The 27,692-nt window shown below is 41.4% G+C and overlaps 1 protein-coding gene across 2 annotated transcripts in view; it reads left to right on the top strand.

Annotated features, from left to right (window-relative positions):
• ppp1r16b (protein phosphatase 1, regulatory subunit 16B) overlaps nucleotides 1-27,692 on the top strand; it is a 97,105-nt gene that overhangs the window by 45,759 nt on the left and 23,654 nt on the right. For both annotated transcript variants that reach the window (XM_030091487.1, XM_030091488.1), the window contains exon 3: nucleotides 16,649-16,719. In XM_030091487.1, the coding sequence (XP_029947347.1) occupies nucleotides 16,649-16,719 (71 nt within the window). The remainder of the gene's footprint in view (nucleotides 1-16,648; nucleotides 16,720-27,692) is intronic.

Genomic DNA, 27,692 nt, shown 5'->3' with positions numbered 1-27,692 from the left:
ATCAGTCCGATCTCCTGGGAGAGCCCCGACTCTCAAGTTAACTCCTATTTCCATGGTAACTGTGGCAGACGGAGAGAGGTCCAGGCAGCCGTGGCCCACAGCTACTCGGCTGCAAAGGCACGAACTGTGCATCATCGCCGCTGCCCTGCTGCTGCCCCGCTGCTGCCCCGCTGCTGCCCCGCTGCTGCCCCGCTGCTGCCCCGGCTGACCAGCCTGTTGTTGCTTTTTGCTGCTTCTGCCAGCCAATATTAATGACCCCGTTTGTACTGTTACTGATTTTATTGCCCCTGCTCCTGCCGCCGAAGCTGCCCCTGCTGCCTCTACTGCTCCGGCTTCTGCCGCTGCCAGCGTAGCTGCTGCCACTTCGGTTGCCTGCTGCTTCCCCTCGTTGCCCCTGCTGATGCCACTACTGCATTTGCTGCTGCAGCCAGAATTGCTGATCCTGCTGCTGTTGCCCCTGCCGCTGCCAGGTCTGCAGCCCCTGCCCCCCTGCTGCAGAGGCCCAATCAGACGTGGTTGCAGCTGCATCACTCCTGAAGTAAAACCACCATGGGCGATTTGATCACTAAACTCGAAGCACAGAGAAATGATAGATTATTTTGTATTTCGGATTATAGTTATTGACTGTTAATCCCTGCGGAAATGTAGGAAATTCAAATTCATCTAATACTGCTGTTGAATCAGAAATTGTTTCATTTCATAGGAGAAAATGCTTTTTTGGACTTTTTTCTCTGTGGAAGACTTGGAAAAGATCCAAAATCCAGCAGCTGCTGAAAACTCTTGATGGAAAGGCCGCCACGTGCTGTGAGACTGCAGGAAGCACGACTGGAAAAGAAATAAAAGTCATGAAAATAAACATTACACAAGAGTGAAAATGGTGACTGAAAGCAGATAAATCCATCAGCTCGACCGAGTCTGATCAGCCGCTGCGGTTGAAGTCCACCTGCCTGAATGCCGGCCCGCCGGAGGGGACGGCGTGAGTCGGGTTTGATCCACTGCTGCCAATCACCAAACTGCCTGTTCAGCGCCCCACTGCTCTCCCCTGCCTTTGTTTTTCTGTCTTGCAGTGTCTCTGCACCTATGCACCCACCCATCGAATGACCAGCCAAACAAGGGATGAGAAGCAAAGCTTCAGAGCCAATGGGAACTCCAGTCTTTAATCCTCCGACACTCTCAGTGGAACAATAGCTCCCACCAGTGAAGCGATATTGAAGATTGATAGGTCATTTTAATCTGAGCAGATGATTTATCCTTTAGCTTTAATACAACTGGAGGTATTGTGAGGTGCCAACAACCTTTGAATGAACTGCAGCCAAGTCCATTCATCTTCCGTCCTGCTTGATTCATCGACGCTTGAGCCGATCAGAGGCAGACGATCACACATTCAGGCCAAGAGGCAACGTAGAGTCACCAATTAATCTCTTATGCAGTTTTCCAAAAAAAAAAAAATTGTTTTCGTATTGTGAGTTTAACCAGTCCCAACGTAAAACTGTCAAACCGGAATGTGGATATTGTCGGTAAAAGGATGGAGTGCAAACCACAGTATCACTGCACATCTTTCTCCAACCTCTGTGCTTTAGGAGCACACGTCAGTAGACTTGTATGATTTGCGCCAAAATGTGAGCAGTAATCATAGGAGTGCTTTTATGGCATTTTTTCTTCACGTTTGAATGATTTCTGGAAAAGGGGAAAAACAATTCACATCCATTTTAAATGGTCGGACTTTCCACCGTCTGGCTCTGTACTCGATGTCCTATCACAGCACAACAGTGACTCATTACGAGTCCTCGTTCGAGGCTTTTTGTTCAGATATCGTCTCATCGAACAGCACAACGAAGGACCTGCTTCTGCTGTACTCAGCTGTGGTGTTTGTTCTGTTTGCTCTCGCCCCAGCTATTTCAGACAGTTGTGTTTGCCCGAGTTATAAGAATTAGGATTTACATTCATTTCTTCTTGAGCATAAACCTTTAGGGAAATAGCATGCTGATGTTTTAAAGCCAGTTAATTAGAGTTCTGACTAGCTCGGGCTGTACCTGACCTTTGTGCATGTTTGTCCTGGATCAGCTCAGGTATGCATCAGTCCACTGTGACCCCGGGTTGGATGAAGTGGTAAAGAAAATGGATAGTTTTTCCTGTGAAGAACATGTGCATTCAGATAATTTCTTGCAGGACAACATTCAGGGCTGCAGAACAGTGGTTCATTGTCCCCCAGTCAAAAGTATGGGGAAAAAAAAGTAATGTTTATATTTAATAAAACCTTAACTTTATTAGTTTTGGTTACACTCATTGTATTAGTTAATTTCAGCATGTATTGACATTTATTTTTGCAGGCTAAAATACAGAAGCAGACTCTTGTCAATGTCATAGTGAAATAACCTGAAAAACCTCCGTTATTGAACATGAAGCTTATAGACTTAATCTAAGTTTGTCTTCTTGACATGAGTTTGATTTTCTCCTTATTTGCAAACCACAGAATGACTCCTGGGTTTTTTTTCCCTGCCTGTCTCCACCTGAAGCTCGGCGTTGTTCTGCCTTCCTGTCATGTTTTTCAATCAAAACAGGGGCTCAGTGATGCATGTTATATCCATCCTGCTTTCACATTATTTTGTTCACGTTGACCCACGATGCACCTGTCGCATTATAAGTTTTGTTGTATTTTCCGATCGCCTCTCCTCCAGTGCTCTCTTACCACGTCTGCTAAAGCAGTGAAACATACAATCAAAAACCCTTTAATAGCTCATCACGAGGACGATAATTGCAACACACAGCAGAATGCTAATTATATCAGTGATCTCCTCTTTTAGCGTCCTACTAAAACCAATGTCATTTCGCTGCTACTTATGGACGTGCCGACTGGCCTACTTTGTGCACAGCCAGCACGAAGGCAGCGCGCTCTACGATGCCTGGAGAGTATTTGGGAAGCAACTGTGTTATTTTGTGTGTGTGTTTTTTTTCGCTTTGACATTGTTTTGGGCTATTTGGTTATTCTGAGATTCAGGTATCTCATTTGTGGGAACTGATGCGCACCGATGAGTACGTGCACTACATCAGCTTCTCCCCATTAGCTGTAAATTAGTGAAAAATAATGGAAATGGGGGCACTGCAAAACCTAATGAATGTCGAAAAAATGAGTGGCAATTTTTCTTTCAATTACCTTCAGCATTGGGAGCTGAATGTGCTTGGACAGGCGCGTTTGCACTGTAATCATAATTTTATCCAGCTGAAAGTAAAACAGTATAAAAAAACAGAAACTTAAAGTTTAATCTTTAACAAGGCAAAAAAAAAAAAAAAAAATCAGTTTTTAAATGGAACAGCTCATTTTAAATCTCTAGAGTTTTAGTTTCCCGAAGTCTTAAGCAGCCACTTAGTTGATACAGATGTTCTTTATATGACCTACACGTTGCAAATACGGAGGTAAAGACTGGAAAAAGGCCATTTTTATTTAAAATATTTGAGTAAGTTAATATGAACTATTCACAGAGTAACTGTTCTCAAGAGCATAATTCAGGAAGTTGTCAAACAATAGAAAATGTCAGTGAACACTACAGAAACAACACAGGGTTTAAAAAGGCAGCGAGGCAGCTGAGTGTGGACGGTTGAGACGAGGAGTTATGAGTCATATTTTCTTCTGCTGAGCTTCCAAATCATCAGAGGTGGAAAAAAAAAACTTATCGTTGAGCAGGTTTGACCAGCAAACCATAGACAGAGCAATAGCTAATTTATTTGAACATTTCATGGTCATCCACTTGAATTTAAATGAAAAGACTGAACACGCAAAAAACTACAAACCACAAAAGGAGGGACTGAAGGTTGCCACATCATGACCATCTTCTTCCTCTACCCTCTGTGTGTTTTTGTCCATTTTCATGGCACAAATATGCATGCAAAATATATCTGAATCTGAGTTCCTGGTAAAATAAAAGTGAGATGAACTAGAAAAAAAAAAGCCGTCATCCTCGCTGTGATCAAGGTCTGGTGATAAAATATAGAGAAAGGCGCCACTTTAACGAAGCTCGCCGGAGAGGTTGAACCTTTTATGTTTAAAAATGTAAGTCACTGGAAGTAGCCTCGTGCACGCTTGTGTTGGTCTTCCTTCTGCACGTTGTGCTGTGAAACTTTGCTGTGTGCGCATTAGAACCTACTTCCCAGTATATCCCAGGGTTATAAACCGCTCGGACAGGTCGGGTATATCACACAGACCGCAGACTCATCGCTATCAGCAGCTCAGCCTGGTTTAAAGTCGCCTGCGGCAGCTTTTATAACAATACAACAAATATTTGCCTCCTCAAACTCACAAAGAGAGATACACTGTGGGGAAAAAAAAAAAATCAATCCTCCACATCGACTCCGCTGCACCTGAAGTCACACGGCGCCTCTCATATCATCATCTTTACTTGATCTTCACTTCGCTGGTGATTCTGACTTACTGCTGATGGGCGGCTGTGAGATATGAGGCCGGTGTGAGTCAGCCGAACCCGGCAGCATCCCTGCTATTAGCCACACCGCATACACACCTCTTCCTTCAAACGGGCCGTTAGTCAGCACAAAGCCTTGCAGGTGTCATGTAGCGTGTTCCCTTCTTCTGCGGGACGATTGAAACTCTCCATCTGATATGCATTTTGTATGAGGCTCAGCCGTCAGTTTTTCTGGCAGGTTCTTCCTGAGCAGCGTCGGGGCGTCTCGTAAGAGGAATCCTAGGATGAACCCAAAAACTGTCGTAGTCGGTGTGACTGCGGAGCTGGATGGATGTTCGAGAGCGTCACAGTGTGATCTGATGTGATTTGTGGGACCTCCTCGAAACCTTGTTACGACACATCTGAGCCCTGTGAAGGCGTTAAATCACTGAACCTGCTGCTGATCAAAAGATTCATTGTTGACGCTGATGTTTAAAAAAAATGTGACAGAGCCTCACTCTTCATGGAGTCTTTTAAAACTCCTGTGTTTAAACTGTAAGAGGAAACAGGAGTAGTGTGAGAGGACCCAAGCAGATGCAGAACGTCTCCCAAACAGCTTTTCTCACTGTGTATCTCACTAATACACTGCAGCTTACGACGTCTGATCACTGCTGACACGCAATTGATCAGAGCTCGTCCCTGAATGCCTCTTGAGGTCTCGCTCACCGCAGAGAAAACTCAAGCCTAAAGAGGATCTGATTCTCAGCAGATGAGAGAAAGAGAGGGAGAGTGTGTGTTTGTGGCGCTCCCTTCCAGGGTCGTCACAGCAGACCGTGTGAGCGGCGTGTTTGATCTGGCAAATGTTTTACGCTGGATGATGTTCCTGACAAATCCTGAGCAGTTGGGGCTTAAGGGTTTTGCTCAGGGACCCACAGCAGTGACCCTGTTGGCTTCAGTTGCAAGCTGGCTTCCTGAAACCTCCAGCTCATCACTGCTCCAGCAAAAATGAGTAAAGAGTACCGTATTTTAAGCAAGAAACCCCCTCCACACATCCCACTATCTTTCTCCTGCTATAGATTGCTTATCATAATCCCAATAATGCTCTTTAATTGTTCAGATGAAAAATGGGCCTAGAATTACTGAATGTTTTGACATTGTTCAATTAAAAAAAGTCTTTTAGACCCTGCTATAACATGGAACAGATATCAGCTTGTTTTCAGCTGTCTACCAGGAGAACATGAGAATAATATGATAAATAATGACTTTTGAAAGATAATAGAAAAATCCCTTTTACTTTTATCTTCAAACAAGCATATGGTTCAAAGTAACATTTGTGGGGGAAATCATTCTGTATTTTCTTTGTTCTTGTACTTTTTCTTCCTCTTAATTGCTTCTTTTAGATATTAATTTTGAAAGACATAATGCAAATCAGAAATGATTGATTAGAAGTGCAATAATACAGTCACCGATGGTTATGCTCTCTTCATTATTTCAAACATGTGCGCTGACGCGCTCAGTTTGTTTGTTTTCAGATCAGTGAGTCATCTGCCAACAGTTACATCAGATTACAACCTTGAAGACCCAGGATAAACTGCAGAGTTTTCACCTGAGCAAAAAGCTCAGTGATAGAAGCTTTGGGCACACCGTATCAGAAAATGTCAGGCAAAAAAAAAATTCTATATATATAAAAAAAAACAACCTTTATTTAGCATTTTTTTGTTTTAATTTGAGTTTGGATATATTTTTCACATATTAGAAGTTTGTCATGTAGTCAAATGCACACCCGTGTGGTTCAGTAATTAATAATATATGCATATTTGCATATATCCATCCTGTCTGTGCTGAAGGGCCCTTGAGCGCAGGTAAACCGTGGCATGTCAGCCCCACTTCCAGATGTATCGCACCACCAACTGTTGGGACCTTTTGATAGTGAAGAATGTGTCTCTGTTCCACCTAAAAAAAAAAAATCTGCATTCCTTCTGGTAATAGCTCCTCGAAAGGTCAGCGTCACTGTGCTGTTGCAACAAAGAGGATTTACAATTTTAATTAGAGGCGACTTGGAAATCTAAAGACTCCTTTACATTAGTATTCATGGCTCTGGTTCCACTTCAGCTTTCACTGTTTTTGAAGAACTTCTTAATAACTATCAGCATTCAGGGAAGTTCCAACCCTCTGAAAAGCGGCTGGAATCATTGCAATCTCAGACATAAAACTAAACACTGACGCACGCAGTGTTGCTGAGGCACAGCATGATAACAGGAAGGAAGGGTGGGCTCCTCTTCCCGTGGCGTTATTTGTTGATGGATCTTTTATCTTTTTGGAGGCATCTCGTCCAGCTCCAGCTCCTCCCTCGCTGGGAATTTATGGGACCTGCCCAGGAAGGCGTGCATGAGATTTTCTGCAGCGTGTTGCTGCTGGATTGTGGGGCGGCAGATAATCTCCATGGTGATCCCTGGTTGTAATGCTCTGCTTTTTAAAAAGATTCTCGTGTTTGCGTGTTTGTTCGGTCCCACAGGGTGTTGGCACAGACAGATAGGGATCACATTCATGCTTTATGTCGCCAGCTCTCTTTTACTTTCTACCATCAATTTCCTTTGGGCACATTTCTATCAGTCTGTATAATTTACAGCAGCATTTTATCCCCCATTGTCTGCTTTTAGGAGAAGTATAAGGCATTTTGTTCACATTTCTCTTTTACCCTTGCAGTCCAACTTGTGAAAGGTGACATAAAAAATATTAAATAAGTCAGTGGTTGTACATTTCACAGCTCTCCAGTTGCAAAATCAATCAAATCTTTTGTCGGAACACTGAGGAAGAGCAACAGCCGTTGCTGTTTGTGTTGTTTTTGCTTTCCAAACAAGTACCTTGTTGACTTAAGTCATTTTGGGACGTGTTGAAAGTCATAAACACAGCTTAACACAGCTGCTAATTAACTTTTTACTGTTTGTAATTGTAATTATTCAGATGAATTTTCAATCATGAGGTTTTGACCGTATTTTATTAGTCCTGTGTTCACTGAGGTTATTGTCTTGCCTGCTAATCACAATATGTTAATGAGATTAAGCCGGTAGAATTTTTTGTGGCTGCTTGGTGTTATTTTATTTCTCTTGTTTGTTTGTTTTTTTTCCCTACAATTCATGATGTTTAAAATCAATCAATCTTTCAGTCGAGCTTTAATTTTTATAACATATCACTCGATAGCGGTTTGGACAATACCTACAACACATTTTCCCTTCCCAAACAGATCTCATGTTAATACATATAATTAACATGTCTGTCAAACCAAGTAAAATAAATAAAGGAATAAAATGTTTCTGTAAATTGATTCAAACGTATGATTCATTAACGTCTGCACACTGTGAATAAACTTGCCATGAAAATGTAATTGGATTCTGTTTTGAAGCTTCAGAACAAGAACACATGTTCCGAGTCTTTGAAGAGGAAAAACTAATTCTGAGTATTGATGCGCTTCTATTTGTGTCTGTGTGCGTCTCTGTTCTGACATGATAAAGAGGTCTGCCGTCGCTGTGTTATTGCCCTGCACACACGGTGCACCTTCACACTATGGTTTGTTGCAAAAGAGATGGAGAATCTGAATTTCATGAGCTTTTTATTGAAAGCTGTTTACCCAAATTGAGTTGGACAGACCAAAGATTGAAAACTAAATAAAACAAACACTCCAGCCAGACATGGAAAAAGACAAAACCAACAAGCCCACAGCATAAAATATGCATTAAAAGAGCGTTGAAACAAAACAGCTACAGAAACATTCATAAATATTAAGCGGGAACATGACCATATGAAAAGTATGTTTGTCAAACTTTGCTGTGGCTGAAAGGCTTTCCCCTCGAGCTGTTTACAGCAGTCTCGCTTCTTGATTTTCCTTCGCATCAGACGCATCACACATCATGACTGAGATTCATTTCATCTCGGCTAATGCATCAGCGGCCGCCGTTTCCCTGAGAGCGACATTCAGCACCAGCGCATACATTTTGGTGCACTCTCGCCTTAAAAAAAACAAAAAACAAAAAAAACCCAACACCCCACCAATCACTCGTCAGGCTTTTTGATGGTGCAGAGTGCATCCGTGCCGCCTGCATGTGCATTTCCTAATCCAATATGCTTCAAAATGTATAATTTCCATCCTGGAGAGCAGGAAGAGCTTATCTGGCTCCTTCCTCCAGCGGACGCCGTTAGACGACCGTCACCCTCAGGATTGCTTTTCCAAACAATGGGGAAGCAGAGGTGTTCATACATCACTGCACACATGACCAACACGTTAGCGGCGGGAGCAATCTCCACGCCGCGTATTAGAAATGATGTGCACATAATCGTTTCTAATACCCTGCGTTCGGGTAATTGTGTGTGCACAAACATTAATGCGGTCTCTCAGACTGGCCGGTGCTGCAGCACTGCTTTGTATTTATAGCTGGAGTACGTGTTTAATTAATAACAGGGGAAGTCAACGGTGTCGGGGTGTTTATCGACTGCTGGAGTTCACACACACTGTCACTCTCACTGATTCTTTTATTTTCACACCCCTCTATTATTTATCTTGAAGCTGACAACCTCTGGATTATTGTCTGTCTTGGTGAAAAGTCGAGTTTGTTTTAGTAGGGTGAAAAGATATTCTTCTGTTGTGTGAGTATTTGGAGTTCTTTGGGAATTTTTTTTGTTTCATTACTTACATTAGAACTTTCCAGATCTTGATTAAATATTAATTTTTTCATGGTTATTTTTGCATGACATTTTTTTCAAACATCTTTTATATCCTAAAGTTTTCACAGTACTGGATTCTGCTATTTTAATTGGTTGTATTCAGCAGTTCATTCATTTTTTAAGCTGTTAAAGATCCACTCGTGGAAAATGAAGGTACTGAATCACTACCTTCGAAAATCTGATAATACTATTGCTCATAGTTTTTGAAAAGGCTAGGTAATGGAATTGAAATTTAAGTTGGGCACTGCATAAGATGCTTCTGATGATATTGGAATTGAAAGCAAAATCAATACACTTAATCAAGTTAAGGTCTGTTACACTGCGTTGCCTTTGACTGGATCAGGTTTGTTTGACTGCTTGACTTCCTGCAATCAGCAAAGAAACAAGTGTCACAAAGTCAAGAGCAGCTGAACTCATTGATGTTAATCTGCAGTATACACACAATAAATAGAAAAGAAATGGTTAAGACATCGCAACATTTGCAACATTATCGACGGTTGTACTGATTGTCCTAATTATCCAAAGGTGTCTTATTGGTGTAACATTAAAATTACTGTCACATCCACTTTCTTTCAGAGATTAGGAGCTTTTACACGTTAGTTTGAAGCTATTGTCCGTTCAGCTAAACAGTAGTGAAAGTGACAGCTGAAGCTCAGGACTGTGGAAAGCTGCTGTGTAAAAAAGAGTCTGTTCCAGAGTGACAGCCCACATCTCTGAAATCAAGAAGCTGTCGCATCCTGATTTGATCCATTCTAAATCGTGATCCTAAAAACTTCCACAAATAACAAACAATCCTACGTGCACAGTCCATGTGTATTTCACATGCTGCTATCTGCCCCAGACAGCATGAAAACTTTCCGCATTCACCTTGGCTATATTTTTTAATGGCTCGAATTCAAAAGCCAAGTCCCTTCCCTTCAGGTAGCAGTGCAGCCCTGAAGCCTCTGACCTCACTGCGTTTTCATATCAACCTCGCTGAACCTTCTACACTGCTCGTGTGTCGACCTCACATGCAGAAGAGGTAATTAGCCGGTAATGTAGAGATTGATCTGTTGTACCATGATAAATTGCATCAATGGTGGTAAACATAACTTTCATGATCCCACACTCTTTAACGGCAACAGATTTTTTTAAAAGCACTTGTGATTGACAAACCCCCGACGGCATAAAATTGCATACTGTGCTTGTAGCTGCTATGCGAAGGCAGCTCCGTTTGCACTGTTTGATTTCAAAAACCTCAAACAAAGGTTGATGGGCCCACTGTGCCAAAAAATAAAATAAATTAGTTTTTAGAGAAACACTGACATTGACTGATGCTTTGGACTGATCATATAAATGCCTGTGATGAGGACTATTTCCCTGTTAAAAGCAGGAATATTTGGTTGAACTGCCATGTTTTTATCACGATACTGTTCGCCAAAGATTTTAGCAGGGAGCAAAGAGGCCTTGAGAGAACAAGTGAAAGGAAACAGGATGTTAAATGCTGAACGTTACACAACCTCAGAAAACCTCACTTTGCCTCCAATAAAGAGAGATTTATTGAACGGTAAGGGCTCCACAGATGCCACTCAAAGCTCCATACCTCCAAACTTGCAGTGAGAACAGTCTGGAGGAGTCCAGCACAACAGTAGTCATCACATCTTATCAGCACATTTGTTTTATAGTTCTCTGTATGTGTTTTTGTGTTTGTCTAAGCCGTCTGTACAAAATATATGCTTAGATGTTGCTGGAAACTCTGAATACACTGGTTCACATTTGACAGCAGCGGTACTCTGAGATGCTCCTGCTTGAATATGGATTATACAGCATTAGGTGTCAACGCTCATTTCCTCATCAGCATCAGAAACAATACAGCCTGCATCACATTGTGGGTAAATATAATTCACGTGCAACAGGATTGATTTGCTGGATTAGAGTAATTAGTATGTTCTGAGCATGTGGTGCTACAGTCAGACCTGGAGCATGTTTGTGAGTGTTTCTGATGGTGAAGGCTGTGGACCTGCACTGCTTATCGACTCGTGTGTGGCTGTAAATCCCCCAGTGAAAGTCCAGTTCACTTTTTACCTTTTTTTTTTATTTTGAGTGTATGTTTTGCATTATCTTTTTTTATTCCTGTCTTTCTTTTCACAAATGGAATTCACTGTATCATAAACTAAAGCAATCACAAAACTTTATATAGAAAATATTGAAATCATTATTTAAAGTTTAAAAAATGGGGGGGGAAAGGGTATCCTAATTAGCTGTAGTTCTGCCGATGGCTGAGAATCTGTTAGTCTGCTGTTCTGTTGTTTAGAGACTTTTCTGAGCCAAAAATCAGAAATTGAACCAAAAACATGGCAGACTCACAATGATTGGCGTAGATGCTCCTTACAGAAAGAAAATCCTTGATTTGCATTTTCCCACAACATGTTGTTGATTACAGGATACAGTGTTTCTCACCATGTTTAGTTCCCACATGTAGGAAACATGTCTGTAAAATGTTAAAGCTGCCATGTTCAATTATAGAGACTGTACGCTAAAGAAAAAGGTGTACAAAATTAAACTATCGATCCATTTGTCTTTGATAGTACTCTATACAACTTAAGGCTGCAGGAGATTGGACCCGATCCCAGCTGGCTCAAAGGCGAAGACAGGATACACCCTGAGCTTGTCGCCAGTCCATCACTGGAAAAACACCCACATTCACGATCACATCTACTGTCAATGTAGAGACAAACAATACAAATTATTTTGTTTCTAAATTTATGTAATCCTACGGGCTGCATCTGCCCTTAAGGATGGATTATACCGCAAATGGTTTCTGAATATTTATTTTGTTCCCGACTCTGCTGGAGTTAAACACTCTAATTCTCAAAACCAGAATTCAGGGAATAAAATAAAAAATAAAAAAGGTTAATGTCTATTTAGACTTAGAGTTAAAAAAGCAAAACAATCCTCTTATGAGCTCCTGAAATCCTCTGCTTACAGCTGTGCAGGTTTCATGTTCGCACTGTGACTCCTGGCTGCAGCAATTCATTTGTTTCACTAAATTAAAAATCAAGAAAGGAAAGCTTAAATAATGTTGCGACGTAGCTTCGAGTGAATTAAAGGCTCATTATACCTACATGCTTAATGCTGATGAATGCTTCTCAGGATGCAATAGGGTTGATAATAGATCTCGGATGTAGTCATTTTATTGGAAATATTGATTTTCCATTAGTTGAGGGTTTTTTTTTTCTTCTTCTTCTGGTGAATAGAAACAAATAAAGGAAATGACACTGTAGTTGGTCTGTCTGGTCCAGCCTGAATCTAATTATGCTTCATACATGGGTTTTTGGCTTTGTCTGGAAGTTTTAATCCACTTTTTCTCAGCATTAACAGCTTGAACATGTGTCTGCATTCAGTCATTGCTCGAATTGCTTCTTTGTATAAATATTTGTTTAGTTAGAGAGCTGCCTAAGTGCATTGTTATGTTGCAATAAATCCTGTTAAAAGCTTCAAGATTGGCCTCTTGAATTGCCTATTCCATTTTTTTGATTATCACGGCAGTTTCCAAAGGTCATCCCATAGCACTTATTTAGGAAATATATGGAAAATATATACTATGCCTTTGCGATAACTCACGCAACAAGGGAAAGAGTCTTTAAACAAGAGGGAACATTAATCCATGTGCACAGATGAGCTAACAAGCGTTGACTTAACTTGCATTTAAAGAAACTTTCATTTGACTTGATGATGTTTGGGATAACCAGGGGTCATTGAGAGGTCATAGGGACAGATGAGGAGGCCAAACTACGCTCAACTCATCATTAGCGGTTTGAGAAGTTAGAAAATAACCAAAAAACAAGCAGAATACAGTAAAATTCTGTGTTGATTGGGGCTTGTTTCCTCTCAAACTGTTGCATGTTGAAACAACTCATGCATGTACAATGAAGAGCTTAATTAATATTCACCATAAATTCTTATTCATTGTCTGCACTGGCTTGCTGCCATCCTCTAGAAATCCTCTATTCAAATGTGGGTTGCAGGCTAATTTGAATTCAGTTTTGGTCTCCTCAGGCAGCGCGATGTGACATTTGGTCTGCTCATATTTCCAACTCCAGACATGTAATTACAAGAAAATCACAGAGGATGCTGCGTAAGAAGATGTTGGCACTGTAGCTCCTCTGAGATTGGTTGTTTACAACCCGCGTTGTTCCGCTCTTGATTTACAACACTTGCCTGTGCGAATGCACACGGGGAGGCAGCGATGCGGCGTGACATTTATTGGATGCGGTCGGACTGAACTTGCACTCTGTAACCTTGGATCAAATCCTCCTGGGTCTCGCCGGAACATTTCAGCGTTGTGCTCAGTCAGATCTCACAGGACGGCGGGATGAGGCCGAGACTGCTCAGACAAGGCGAAGTACGACACGAGAGCGGCGTTGACAGTCATATTCATCAAAGGTTTAATAGTGCAGCGTACAGGAAGTTCTGTAATGACTCCTGCCCTTTCATCCTTCAGTTTTATTTTTTTTTTTAAAAAGCGCTCTCTTCGCCACATTTTGCACAATGTGCCTCCGCAGTGGACCAGCTGCCATTTTAGTCCCTCACTTCAAGACTCCTGCAAAACACTCCCAGTGGAACAGAAGTGCTGAACTCTGTCCTGGCCGGTTACCTTCAAATTCCTCTCAGTGTCATGGCCTCGCTTTCCGGTACACGCCGCCTCCCTTCGTCTTATTAGCTATCATAATAAAAAATGAAGTTAATATGTGGGGAGTCAGGCTTTTTCAGACTGGAGAGATTTTTTTTCCCAGAAGGAATCAGCTGCAGCGCCTTTTTTTTTTTTTTTTCTGTCTCATCAAAGACTCTTGCAGAAGCTGTTTGGAGGAATCAGGCAGGTGTGTTCACTGAAAAAAAACATCCAGCTGCAGCAGCTTGGTGGATAAAGCAGTATTTCTTCCTCAGAGGTGACGAATAACAAGGAAGTTTCACGACTGTACCGAGGTCATATTATTTTGGCATCTGTTTATTACTCTGGTTACTTCTGTCTGTTTCACAGGCTTATACATTTTACATTTTATTTCCATTGTTGTACTCCTCAAAAACTAGAATTGGACGTATTAATGCGGTCAAGTTCGTAATGAAAGGAATTGTGACATTTTCTGCTTTATGAAGGAGCAGATGTGTCACCTCAATAACAAGACACGAAGAGATGAGAAAGTTTAAAGGTTATGTTGAAAATTATAGACTGTGTCGCTCTGTCTATGAAACAGGTATTAGTGATGTATTTTCTTCTTGCAGTGCACTGCCGAGCGACGTTCAAAGTTGGTTTGCATCAGTTTCTTTTGTTTTTCCTTCCTTCACACGACTGAGCTCAATTTAAGAGCAACTCAGATCTTTTTTCTCAGCGTCAGACGGCTTCATTTATGCCTTATGGGTGAATCGGTTGAAGCTTCTTCACTTTTTCACACAATCTGCTCAACCTCCATGTCATGTAGTTAAAATAAATGGGAAACATACTTTAAAAAAAAAAAAAAAAGCCTTGATCCTACTTTGTTCTCACAGAATTAGCGTCATATCTGAATCAATTTTGATACACCGTCGAAATGGTTTTAAATGAGGTTAATTGGTCACCGACACATCAACACGTCAAACAGTAAACAGGAGTTTGGATGGCGCCAGCGGGGCACGACCAACCTGAAAACGGAATAAAACAGAAAGAGAGCAGACAAACAAATAGTCAAGAGGTTGGGGTTCATAACCACACAGTAATGAGTTCTGGGCCATTCAGGGATTTTTGCTCCACATAATTTCCTCTTTTTCTGTTTTCCTGCTGCTCAAACTGTTTGCGTCAAACTGGGCCAGATGATTTATCTTCCATGGATTTCTCCCTTCGCTGCCTCTGTCTTCTGAGGAACCTGTCAGATTTTGTTTATCTCTTAATGAGAAGCGGAGTAATTTCAAATCAGAGAAAGAAAAGACTGCAGGGAAGAAAAAATGTTTTTCTCTGGGTGTTACCTTCTCGCTTTTATGTGGTTTGATAGATGAAAATATTGGAGTCTGAAAGTCATTGAACCACCTCATCTATATTTTTTTTAAGAGTTCTGCAGAATCCAGAGAAAAATAGTGACAGAATTTAACAACAAATGGGATTCTTTGCTGTTGTATGTAGCATTGCAATAAAAACTGATTAATAAATTGTATAAGCATTGTTTGAACTTGACATTTATTTAATAAGAAAATAATTCTTGCACTAAATATAGTCGAAGTTAAGGGAAAAAATAATTGTAAAGTGAGCTGGAGTTAACAATTAGTGCAACAGGTTTGACAACAGAAGGATTTCATAGAATGACCATGTACCTCCATATTCAAACTGAAAACATTCATCAGATTTTTTTATTCCTCTACCTCTAAAACTTTGCATCCTGCTCCTACTTAATTAAATCTTATGTACAAAAAACAACATACCAACATAAATACCTTTTAAAAGAACAAAATAAATCAGCAATTTTTCCCATATTGGGAATTACAACATATATATGGCCAATTCTGTCTCTTTCATTGTTATACTAATTTGACTCTATGAGCTCTGAATATAAAATGAGACAGGCAGGTTAATAATTAATCACATTTATTATTAAATCTTTTATATATATAATATTATTTAAGAAAGTTTCCTATGGGGATCATGTGTACCATTTTTATCAACACGTGTCTTTGTGACATTACATGTGCTTTCGTGGCGGACCTAGTTAATGTGTTTGGGATTGTTTTCCTGCCAGTCGATGGGACAGATGTGGTAACATTCATCCCTTTTTTTTTTTCTTTTTTTTTGTGTATTTTTGAGTGAAGGCAGATGGCAGCTCTGCCAAAAACAAGGGATAATAATGACAGAGAGAGGTGCCCTACGTGCCTCCACCACTTCCTGTGCAGGCTGGCAGGTTTTCTCCGCCCGGCAGCTGTCCAGGGTTGCTAGTTTGAGAATCAGAGCCTGAGCCGAGCGTTTTATCTGCTCGCACTGCGACGCGTTCCAACGCTGTAATCCCTGGCTTCATTACATCATCCCCCGTTTCCCCCTTCACCCCCTTCACCCGCTCATCTATATTTCCAAGGTCAGCGGGGTAATATCCTGGCAGGGCTGATAATTTGAGAGATTGGAGTTCCTGCAGCGATGCATCATGGCGATGCGTCACGATTAATGGATTGCAGATTGATTGGTGATGTCACTCGGAGACAAAAGGTTACGTTTAGGTGCTCACTTAGAGGAATTAGTTTGCATTAGACTCACCAATGCTCTCGTTTCTCCTCCGTACCGCTCAAACATTTCCAATCTCTCACAAATATTGATAATGGGGGGAAAAAAAAAAATTGCTGAATCACATTTCCAATTTGTGTGTGTGGACAACAGGCTCAGAACAATTCAATCCTCGGTCACCAAATACCGATGTTTAGCGGTAATTAGTCCTGAGCTGATTTGTTAAAGTGATGCATGAAGTGGGTCGAGACCCCGAGAAGGGATCTAATTTGTTGCAATCTGTGATTCAAAGATGTGTCTTTTTCTCCTTTCTCACCAGTTCGTTACCTGCTGAAGAACAATGTGAGTCCAGACCTCTGCAATGAAGACGGTCTTACCGCCCTGCACCAGGTGAGATCGGATTTCTTCTTACTGTTTTAAATTAGTCAGTTTTGATGTAGGGAATTAATGGAAGAGATCTGTCATGTTGTTGAGCTGCTAATTAGAGCCGTGCTGAAATAGTGAAAACCTTCATCTTATTCGCAGTCACAGGTCATTTCTACCTGAAGCTGCTCAGCTGGGTGTTAACAGTGAATCGTCTCACATCTCATTTGGTCGCAAATCAGTCACATTTCAACTGAAAGGGTTTTTTTCCCTTCTCTTCACTTTCAGCCATTTGCTTTTAAAGCCTGTGCAGCTTTTACCCAAACCCCGTGCAAATCGGATCACTGTGCTACGAGCTGAGAGAACACTTCATTTCAACCGAAGTTTGATTTTTACAGCGGCAGGATGCCCCAAGTTGCCGGGATCGCTGACGGTGCCGTTTTGTTTGTCTCTCCTAAACTGAAATGTCAATTGCTGCAGATCCTCGAGGAGTGAACTCAGGGTTTTATTTCCGTCCCTTAAAGGCCCGGGAGGCGTCTTTATGGGCAGAAAAGAAGTTGCTTGCGGCGCAGCGGACATAAAGTTTGCCTAACCCTTCCAGTGGAGCCACGTTTTAATGCAAACAAATTTAACTTCCGAGTAAATCGTGAAACTGCAGTTTGTCTTCTTTCCGCCTCTCCTTTACTGTACCTCTGACAGCTCATGTCCTTTCTCCTTCTCCGTATCTTTTCGCTACGCCTCGGCTAACACGGCCATCTCTCTTTCCCCCTCGAGCCGCTCAAAGCCGCGTATTCAGACTCCTGCTGGGAGGAGGCGAGACGAACAGGAGGAAGAGAAAATTGAAGTCCATCAGTCACCGCCGGTGAGGCCGGTGTTTTAAGAGCACCGAGCTGCCAAGAGATCAGATTGACCTTTCGGCTTTGAATGTGTGTGCAGCTGATAATCTTCCATTTGGACAGGTCAGCTGGTACAGTGTCTTTAAAGATGACACCTTTTCACCGCTGCTGCAATATGACAAATGTCAGCACACATGGCAGAAACACACAAAGTACATCCAATACAGCCATCCTAGTTTTGCCACTGTTTTCAAGGTGCCAGATTAGGGACCCGATTGTCAGCGCCTGGGGGGCGACCAGAAGCTCAAAATGACAGTTGATGGCACCGGCCAAGAAAAGCTTTTCAGCATTTGACAGACAAGATTTGACAAATGTTCCACTGGTGCAGCCCTCACACTCGGCTCTGCTGCTCATCCCACAAATGTTCGTCACAAATATGGACCCATTCAAACAGGAAATAATCAAGATTTTGACTGGTGTAATATTTATTGCCAGGAAGCTTTGTCACAACTAATGGGAAATGTCCGTCTGGCAGATTACTTTACTGTTTATGCTTAGTTTATAATACATAATACTATTCCCCACTTTTACACCACTTATCAAGAAGGAGTTCCAGAATTTCAATAAAAATCGTTGCTTCTGACTCCTGTTACAGCCTGTGTATTGACTTCTTTGGGCTGAACCTCTGTTGGCACAGTGGTACAGTGGTTTGCGCTGTTTCGTTGCAGCGAAAATAGTAGTTGGCGCTCTGGGCTCTCAGTGAGGAGGTCGGAGTTTACATGGTGAAGCTTAGTTTCTAACGTTAACTAAAAGTAGTTGTTCTCCACAATCAAATTTAATGTTTGGTTGATTACTGACTGTAAACTTGTGTGAGGGAGTAATTTTTCCTCTCTTCATACAGATAGATATGATGAGGTTTTTTTTTTTTGTTTTTTTTTTTTTTAAACGTGGTTACAATTTTTCTGTGACACTTTTCTTGAAAATGGATAAAAATCCTTTTTTTAGGGCACAGTGGTTCAGTTGATATGTTTACACTTGGATATACTGTATAAAGCACCCCAACAAATCAATCTCATCTGAGATCATTTTATCAAACAGAAACGTTTCAAATGTCAACATCACCCGAACCTCTTACTGATCTGTCCTCAACCTGCAAACATGTCGTGCAATAAAGTGTATTTATTTAATCCTTTTGCGCAGCCTTGCAAACAGATGCATGTCCTCACAGCACTAGTATTACCACACACACACACACACACACACACACACACACACACACACACACACACACACACACACAGACACACACACACACACACACACACACACACACACACACACACACACACACACACACACACACACACACACACACACAGACACACACACACACACACGTTTGTACTTCTATAGTTGTGAGGACACTCATTGACAGAATGCATTTCCCATCCCCGTACCCTAACCATCAAAAATAAATGCCCAACCCTAACTCTAACCCATAAACCTAATTTTAACCCTGACCCAAAAATCAAGTCTTAACGCTCAAAAAGGTCTGTCGAAAAGTGAGGACCGGCAAAAATGTCCTCACTTTGCAAAAATGTCCTCACTCTGTTGGCTAAAAACTCATTCTGGTCCCCACAATTGAGTATGTACAAGAACACACACACACACACACACACACACACACACACACACACACACACACACACACACCACATGACAGTGGATGAGATAAATGAAAGAAAGCGGCTGTGATGTTTCTCTAAATGAGATGTCACATCTGTCCAAGGCTCACCTCACAGATATGAACCATTAATCAACAGATGGCTTTCAGGGTCACTATTCATACACAGCAGCTCCACACACACACACACACACACACACACTCACACAAACAAAAACACACACACGATCATAACAACTATAGGCACCTCAATACTTACTGTGTCAGTCCCGTAAATGCTTCATGAAAGCACCTTGATCGCTTTAGTTTGGATGATGTGATGGACGATCCGCGTCGAGGCTGTGTGCCGGTGCATTAGTGTGTTTGTATAAATGTGCGCACAGACAGCCGGGCTGTCATCAACCAAAACACAGCCGCGCTCCTTCATGTCTGTGAAACCACTCTGTTGGAAATATGAAGGTGCCAGTGGCGACGGTGAAAGCATTTCGGAGCAAGAACCTTCTTGAAAGATCAGATTTCACTTCTGTGCAGCTTGACGTCACTTCGTCAAGTCCGAGTGTGATTATGCTGTCAGGCAGAGTTTGAAGGTTTACGTCTTGTAGTAATTTGCAGGGTTCTGAAATGTGCTCTGTTATGCCCATTGTACAATCTCCACAGATTGTTTTTTTTTTTTTTTTTTTTTTTTCCACTGACTCTCCTGACAGACTGCTGGTAAAAGAAAAGCTTTTCTCTCACAATTTCACATGTGGCCTCGGTTAAATTGCTGGTTCTCTTTCGATCGCAGAGCAGGGCCTTGACCTGACCCCTGCCTTGTAAGAAGTAACTCTTCTGTTTTATTTCTGTATGTATAAATAAAACAAAACATTAAGTTAATTTTTGTTTACAGTCGCGTAACACATGGTTTTAAGTTCCTTCCAGCTACATGTAGAGCAAACCTTTCATTATCTCTCGAGTTTTGTTTTCATCCTGAGAGTAGAAATAGAAGCTTTATGCCACTTTTGCCTTTCACAAACATGAACAGCTTTAGCCTGAAGCCAGTTAGCTTAGCGTAAAATCTGGATTAAGACACAAACAAACAAACGAGGAGGTTCATAACAAACAAACTACATTCTGCTTTTCTTTTGTTTTGTGTAAAAACTAAATCATTCTCTGTGCAAATAGTGGGCGGTCCTACCGCCTGATTCCAGTATTGAAATGGGTGTCACCTGTGTTGAACAGTTGGTCTTAATATTGGATTTAAAAGTAAACCAAAAGAACACCTTTTACAGCAGCTGTCAACGTTGGTTTGAGTGGGAGTAACTTCATGTGAGAATGAGACCAATAGTGAAGCTCTGAAAACAGGTCAAGTCAATTGGGGAATGATTTGAGGGGACGATGCAACTTCTTTTTCTTACCACCCCTGTGTGCCTTACAAACACTGGATGAAACAAGCAAAACAGTTATTTTTCATTCACTTTTCCATGGTTCTTTTAGTCTTTTTGTTGCTGCTTTTTGTTTTCTTTTTTGAATCACATCAACTAATTGCACAAATGTTCGATCTTGCGGCAAATGGACAAATAATTTGTACCTGCAAGCTTAGATTTTTCTCCAGAAGCTTAGATTTTAATGTTTCACCATTTGCAGTAAGTTGAGCTTTAATAGAGCAGATTGAACAGCCAAACACCACCAAGGACACATTTGGATCTTAGCCAAAGAAAGAGGCAGAGTGCCATGATGTGCTGATGGTTTGTTGGCTTTGTTTGTATTGAGTCAGTGACAGAAATTGTGAATTTGTATGATAATCAGCTGTCAAGTAGCATTTCATAAGCACTGTTTTTTCCTATTTTTTATCTAAAGAACCTACCCTTTTGTCACCATTATTGATTACCAGAGAGTAACCTCTGTCTCCTTTATGCTGCTTCCTCATGTCAATTACCTGCATGTCGTCTCTCTGTGTCCGTGAACCTCGTCAGTCTTCCTCTTCTCTTCTTACTCGGCAGCTTTTATCCCACTATATCTATCCAACCTTTTCCTCTCATGTACTCATTCTTCATCTTGTCCTTTCTGCTTACTGCCTTTAAAAACCTCCTCATCCTCTCACTACCATTCTGATAGGTTGAAACGGACAATAAAGGAAATCTATCAAATAAAAATAGAAATTCATCTTTCAGTAAAACTGACTTTTATCTAACAAATCTTGTCTAATATAAACTACAACCGTTGTGGTTTTCCAGTTTTTGCCTGCCAACTATTCTGAATTTTTGACGGTCAAACAACACATTTTTCTTTAGGGCTTAAATCAAACGCTGTTTGGAACAACAGCTCTGTCATCTGCACATCGATAGAAGTGAGAACCCACATTTGTTCATGCAGGAATCTCATAATAAACTTGAGATTTTGTCGAGCTGGTGAAACGTTGTTGCAGCTATGCAGAGATATTTTTGGACTGAAAGCGTTGGAAGGTAGAAGGAGACCGTCTCCTTGCCGGCAGATGCTTCCTGACACACCTGCCTGGCGTCGTCCCACATTCGGCCGCGGTGCAGCTGTTCACCGGCTCCCGGCTCTTTGTTTCTTGCTCCGGAACGCCGGCGTGGCTGAGTGGGTTTGATCATCCAGAAAATCTCCATAGTGCTGGAGTCACACTTGAAAATGTTTGATGCTCGTAATTTAACCGCTCGCACGTTTACGTAGAGATGACAGAAGAAGAACCAAGAGAACAGGTACAATACAAATGAATGAGCTAAAATATGAACAAAAATAAGATGTACTCCATTAATCGGCATCTGAGGTTTTGGGTCACTCAGAGGAGAATTGGTTGGCACAGAAAATACCTGTGGTTTGCCCCTGACCTTTCTGTGCTCTTTCCTCCCACTGTCTAAAAGCAGACTTCAGGCTTGCGGGTGACTCGGCTATAACCATAGGTCTGCCTGTGCCTCGCTGCTCACAGAAATGTCATTCAGCACTTTAATAAGTGCGGTCTCAGTGCTGTGCTTTGACCTAAGTCCAAACTGAAAAACACATAACTAATTGTTTTGTGCCATAAAAATCATTAAGTAGTGTGAAAACTGTCTTTTCAACAATCTTTACTCAGAAAGGCAGGTTTGATGTGAACCTCTAATTGTTAATTATTGATGCAGTGAAAAAAATCTGCCCTCTGTAAAGTGAGGCTAATGTCTGCCTTTCAAGTTTTCTCACTGTTCAGCACAGTCTGTAATTTGAAATATTAGGTTAACCAGCTCTTTGGGACTAACATTTTCTCTAATTTTCCAAGTTATTGCGCTTGGGGGGTTTTGTCTTAATGCTGCATTTATCCTGTTTAGCTATCACTCTTACTTATTTACCTGTTAATTATTCTATGTGTGTGTGTATGACGTGTGTGTGTGTGTATACACAGACAGTCTGAGCATTGTGATCTGCAGAAAAACTCATAGGAAGCTGAAAAATCACTGTTAACTTGAGCATAATTGTGTTTTCATTCACACTTTGATTTTCTGTGTTTGAAGAACAGAACAAGAGAGGGGCTGACATGCAGGAGTGGTCCAAACGGTGATTAGCGGAGGCACACGGCACACTCTCAGCTGCTTGTCGCCCATCAGATTCAATTCATTTAGACTTTTAGGTCTAATTCCCAACAGGTGAACTTGACGTCTCGGGTTTATTCACCGTGCCTCCTTCACTCTTTGCGATTTGCATGAGTTGGTTTTGCTCCTTTAACCTCGGCCTGCCTGCAGCCTCAGATATGCTCTTAGCCACCTGGCCCTGCTGTCTCTCATTTAGTGCCTCAGTATTTCACTTCCAGTGTCTCTTTAGCCCTCAGCTGTGCGGAGTTTCCTTTCCAGTTTTGTATCCTTGTCTTTTGGCTTCTCGACCCAGACTGCAGTCCTTTCAGCCCACTTATGGGTCACAGCAAGACTGTTGCTGTTGTTTTCCAGCCGTACGGGGATAATCCGGGCCTTTGTCTGGGCCACACTCCCATCGCTGTATGAATACTTTCCATGAATAGCACATTATTTTTTTGCTTGCTTCATTGTGTTTAGATTACTGGCTTGTTAGCATGTGGGCGAAAGTATGTGTGTTTTTTCCTCCATAGGAGAAACTAAGAGATTAGCCTTGCAGTCGGCCAGCAGGTGGGCTGAAGTATGTGGGTTTATTGAGAAGGAGGGGAGATTAGCCTGCTTGTTGTGCTGCTGTGTAGGTTGCAGCCTCCCGTGTCTTGGATGGCATCTGTGGTGCCACTGCCGCGGGCCGCTGCTGTGGAGGTCCGTCCGTACGTCAGCTCTGACAAGCTTATGTCTCTGAAGAGTCTTGTTCTTGACATTTTTATGCAGCTGTTCATTTTCCTTGAGTTACAGAAATGAAAAGGAAATCTGTAACCTTTACTCTGGAAGTCAGATTTGGCGCTCTCACACACACACACACACACACACACACACACACACACACACACACACACAATGCTGACACTGTTTTTTTTATTAATTTTTAGAGGAGTAGTAATGATTTTTCTCCTGGGGATGTCACAGTTTGTGACCCTATGGTTTGGTGTGCCCACGAGAAGAACCATAATCACACACACACACACACACACACACACACACACACACACACACACACACACACACACACACACACACACACGCGTTTTCACGAGATCTGTGGACATTGCATTGGCTCACATCCATTGAGCACACACTCTGAGCTCAGCTATAACTGCCACCAACATATTTTCTTATGGCAGTGGTTCTCAACATGTGGCGGGGGGCCTCCTCCGAGGGCTGCCAGAGCCTCATAATGGTCCCATAGGGGAAGTCAAGAGGTCAGGAGGAAAACCTTCTCTCAGAATGTTTTTGTTTTAATTTTTTGAGGAGACATAATGAAAAATAGCCAAACTAATCTCAAAGAAAGCTTTTCTTTTTCCTCCTCATTTGTTCTATTATAAAAATTATCACAGCATATGTGACCATAAAGATGTTAACTTTGCCTACACTACAACAAAGTTCTTCCAGTACTGCTGCAGTTTCTCCTAAACGTTTGAGTGCGCCCCCTGCTGTGCTCTGTGACTGGATCCAGGACCTCCAGACTGTAGCCTTCATGTGTTTCTTTTTATTTTCGCGCTGCCTGGCTCCTTTCAGCACCACGCCGCTCGGCTCATCCACATCTACATATCACAGCGTTTATAGTAACATCACATCAGATAATAATGGTGAAATTTCTCCAGATGACTCCAGGAAGGACCAAAGTGGCATTGCACCGTCTGTGGCACCGAGTCAGATGATCACCCTGAACCGCTTCGACGCTCCGTGTTCAGTCTGAGTTTGTCAAATCACACTGCTTGTTTTACTTTTGAGATGAAGCTGTTGATATCTGGATCTCTGAGGTGCAGCACAAGCAAAAAAAAAGATCACAAATTTAGAAACTCGGTGAGCTCATAAAGTTCATAAAAGGAAGATGGAAAAAAAGTTTTACCAGGCAGAGTTTTCCAGTGAATATTAGTACTTAATTTCAATTGTTACTACTTTCAAAGTGGCCATTACATTGTTGGCGGTTATTACATCAGTGGTTCCTTTATTACATTGTTGATCGCTACAAGACCTGTTGCTTTAAACAACATTCATTAGTAGTCTAAACCTATAGCAGCATCACTTAAATAAAAAAGGTGTTATCAGCCCAAACTATAAGTCAGTTTCCATCTAGTTGCTCCTTTAAGTGCTTGCAGATGGATTTAGACTTGGATCATTATGATGGATGTCCTTCCAGCTACAAGGTTCATGACACTTAAGCTCAAAATTCAACCCAATAAAATAGAATTTGAAGACTTTTCAAACGTTGAAGCTTTAAGCAGGATTTTTAAAGACGATGTTTGTCACGTACAGTGGATCTTCACACTCAGACTGAAAGTTTCGCTGCATCACTTCATTTGTACAAACGGCTTGACAGATTCCTACGTAGATAATATATGTGAGTTCATTTTCGTCTTTCTATTTGGGGAAAATGCTAATTTGTCAGTTCAGATTAGAATCTGGTGACGTTCACCTCGACTGATCTGTCCCCCACAGGATGTCTTTGTCAGTCAGTCGTGTTTCCAGTCATTAGTTGTTGTTTTTTTTCTCTGCATGTATTTCACCTCTTATCTGCATCCCAGCTATCTCTCCTCTGCATCTGAGCAGTAATTTCATTTCCTCCCCTGTGTTGTGTATTAATTTACATCCTCCCCCAACACACTTGAGTCTGAGCTGAATTATCTGAGCAGCCTTGGAGGTCGAAGCCACAAAACTCCAGAGAATGTTTCTCCTCACGTTAACGCAGCTTAATAACATTCTCTCTCTCTCTCTTTTTTTTTAAATGGTTGTTTTTGGTGTTCAGTTTAAACATTTATCAGGCTGAGTAAGATATGAGGTGTTGGTGAGGGAGAAGAGAGATTTTAAGGCCGGAGGGGTTTTGGATTACAGCAGCTGATTGTCTGAGCCATCAGATCATCACAGCCACAGCCACAGTGAGCTGACGCTCGGTACTACCGAGGGGTGTATCCAGTCATAAAAGCAGCGTTTACTGTTTTCTTGTGCATTTACTTACCATAATGTTGTTTTTTGTGTTTAATGAGCCAAAGGGTTTGATACAGTTTTGAAAGCGTGGGCTGCTAATTGTTCTGAAACCTCATGAAAGCAGGAACTAAATGTAAATGGTGCTGACAGGATGCTGAAGAACTGAGGCTCTGCGGTTGTTGTTTGTTTTTCCCAAAGTGACTCTCTGTCTTCTAATCACCCGCCACCCCACCATCACCTCCTTCCTTCTCTGCTCCTCCTCGCTTTACCCCGCTGTTGGTTTATATTCATGTTTGTGTCTCTCGCCGCATTATTGTTCGCGCCGCTCTCGCTCCTTCTCTAAGATACTAGAAACCTCCAGAGATGGCACTTCAGCTCACTCTCCATGTAAATCCACTAGAAAGAAAAACCGCCTTCTCTCTGCAGCTCAGCTTCTCAAGGTTTATACAGTGAGCCTCTTCGCTACGTGGGAATACTCAATGAAAAGTTTTTCCATCCTCATTAAAAAAAAAAAATCCTCAGAGATAGATATAGTATCAAAAAGGGACCAAACAAATACATTTATATATATATATATATATATATATATATATATATATATATATATATATATATATATATATATATGTTTTTTTTTTTTTTTTTTTTTTTTTATCTGTTTTCTCTTTAGAAATCATTACAGATAACTGTCAACAATTATCTACTCACCAACTGTACTCATTGTATTGAGGTGCAGGGAATAATATAATTTAACATTCGTAACTATTTCCAGAACTTTTAATGCTGTAAAACTCAAAGTTTTAGTTTCATTTGAATGAACTCTTTTCATTCACACAGGGAACAGTTTTTTTTTTCTCCCCAAAGTTAAACAAACTTTGACTATCCAGAGGACTATTTGCATTTTTTATGAGCCTCTCGGTCACCGTAGGTTCTCGGCATTACTAATGTTGAGTTAGCTGCACTTTGCCAACTTGAAGCCACTGAAGTCTGAGCTGCGTCCTTTTAATGTTTCCTGTCCCAGAAGTTTTTTTTTAAAAAAGGTGTTTTACTGTGCTGTTGTTTTGTTGCACTGTGTAAAATGTTTCCAGTATAAAGCACAAACCTGTAAGTTCACCGATAAGACATACTGAAGACATAATGAAAAATTAAGAAAAAAATCTACCCACTCCATTTATTTATATCATACATCATTTCGCTGTTACTGCACATATAGATAGCTCTTCTGGTTTGTTGGGTGGGGACTAGCGAACAATAATTTTAACAGGAAAAGCTCAGGAGTTCATAAATTTCATGTTTACTTGATTCTTTTATTTATTCCCTGTTATCTGAATTCTGTTGCTTTTGCTGGCAGTCCACTTATCCTCCCATTGTTTAAATCCCCAATAAAGCAGACAGGCTGGCTCTATAACGGGATTATGAGCAGCCTGTTATGCCAAAAGAAATTTTTTACATGTATATTGTGGGAAATGTCTTATTTAAATGTGTACGTGGAGAGTTTACAGTCCTCCTCTAGAGGTGTTGCTTCGCTCTGACATAAGGAAAAAGCATGCAGCGCAATTTTGTTCAACGCCATGACGCTGCAGCACCAATTAGCTCTGATGGAGAAAACTGCTGCTGCTGACAGCAGCCCGATCTGGAAGATGGTCCTCGTGCAAAACCTCCCTTCCCTCTCCGCCCTGCAATCACACCCAGTTTTAACAAGGAAAATGCTCAGCATCCTTCTCTCTTTGGCTCCTTGTCTGTGTGGATGATGGGTGTGAGAGTTAAGGGTGTACTCCTGTTTGTCTCACATTCAGGGAACAGCCCACACAGTGGTTCGGATGTCAGAATGATTGCATCCTCTGCTCTGTTTTTCACTCCACTACTTCTTTGAACAGAGAGCACAACTTCTATATGGATGTCTTGTGCGTTTGTGCTTCTGGTGACAAATAGCCCAATTTTTTTTATATACATATACAG

Source organism: Salarias fasciatus, chromosome 5 (genome assembly GCF_902148845.1).
Source record: "Salarias fasciatus chromosome 5, fSalaFa1.1, whole genome shotgun sequence".
Classification (NCBI taxonomy): domain Eukaryota; kingdom Metazoa; phylum Chordata; class Actinopteri; order Blenniiformes; family Blenniidae; genus Salarias; species Salarias fasciatus.
Note: the sequence above shows the minus strand (reverse complement) of the source record. Positions and strands in the feature narration are given on the sequence as shown.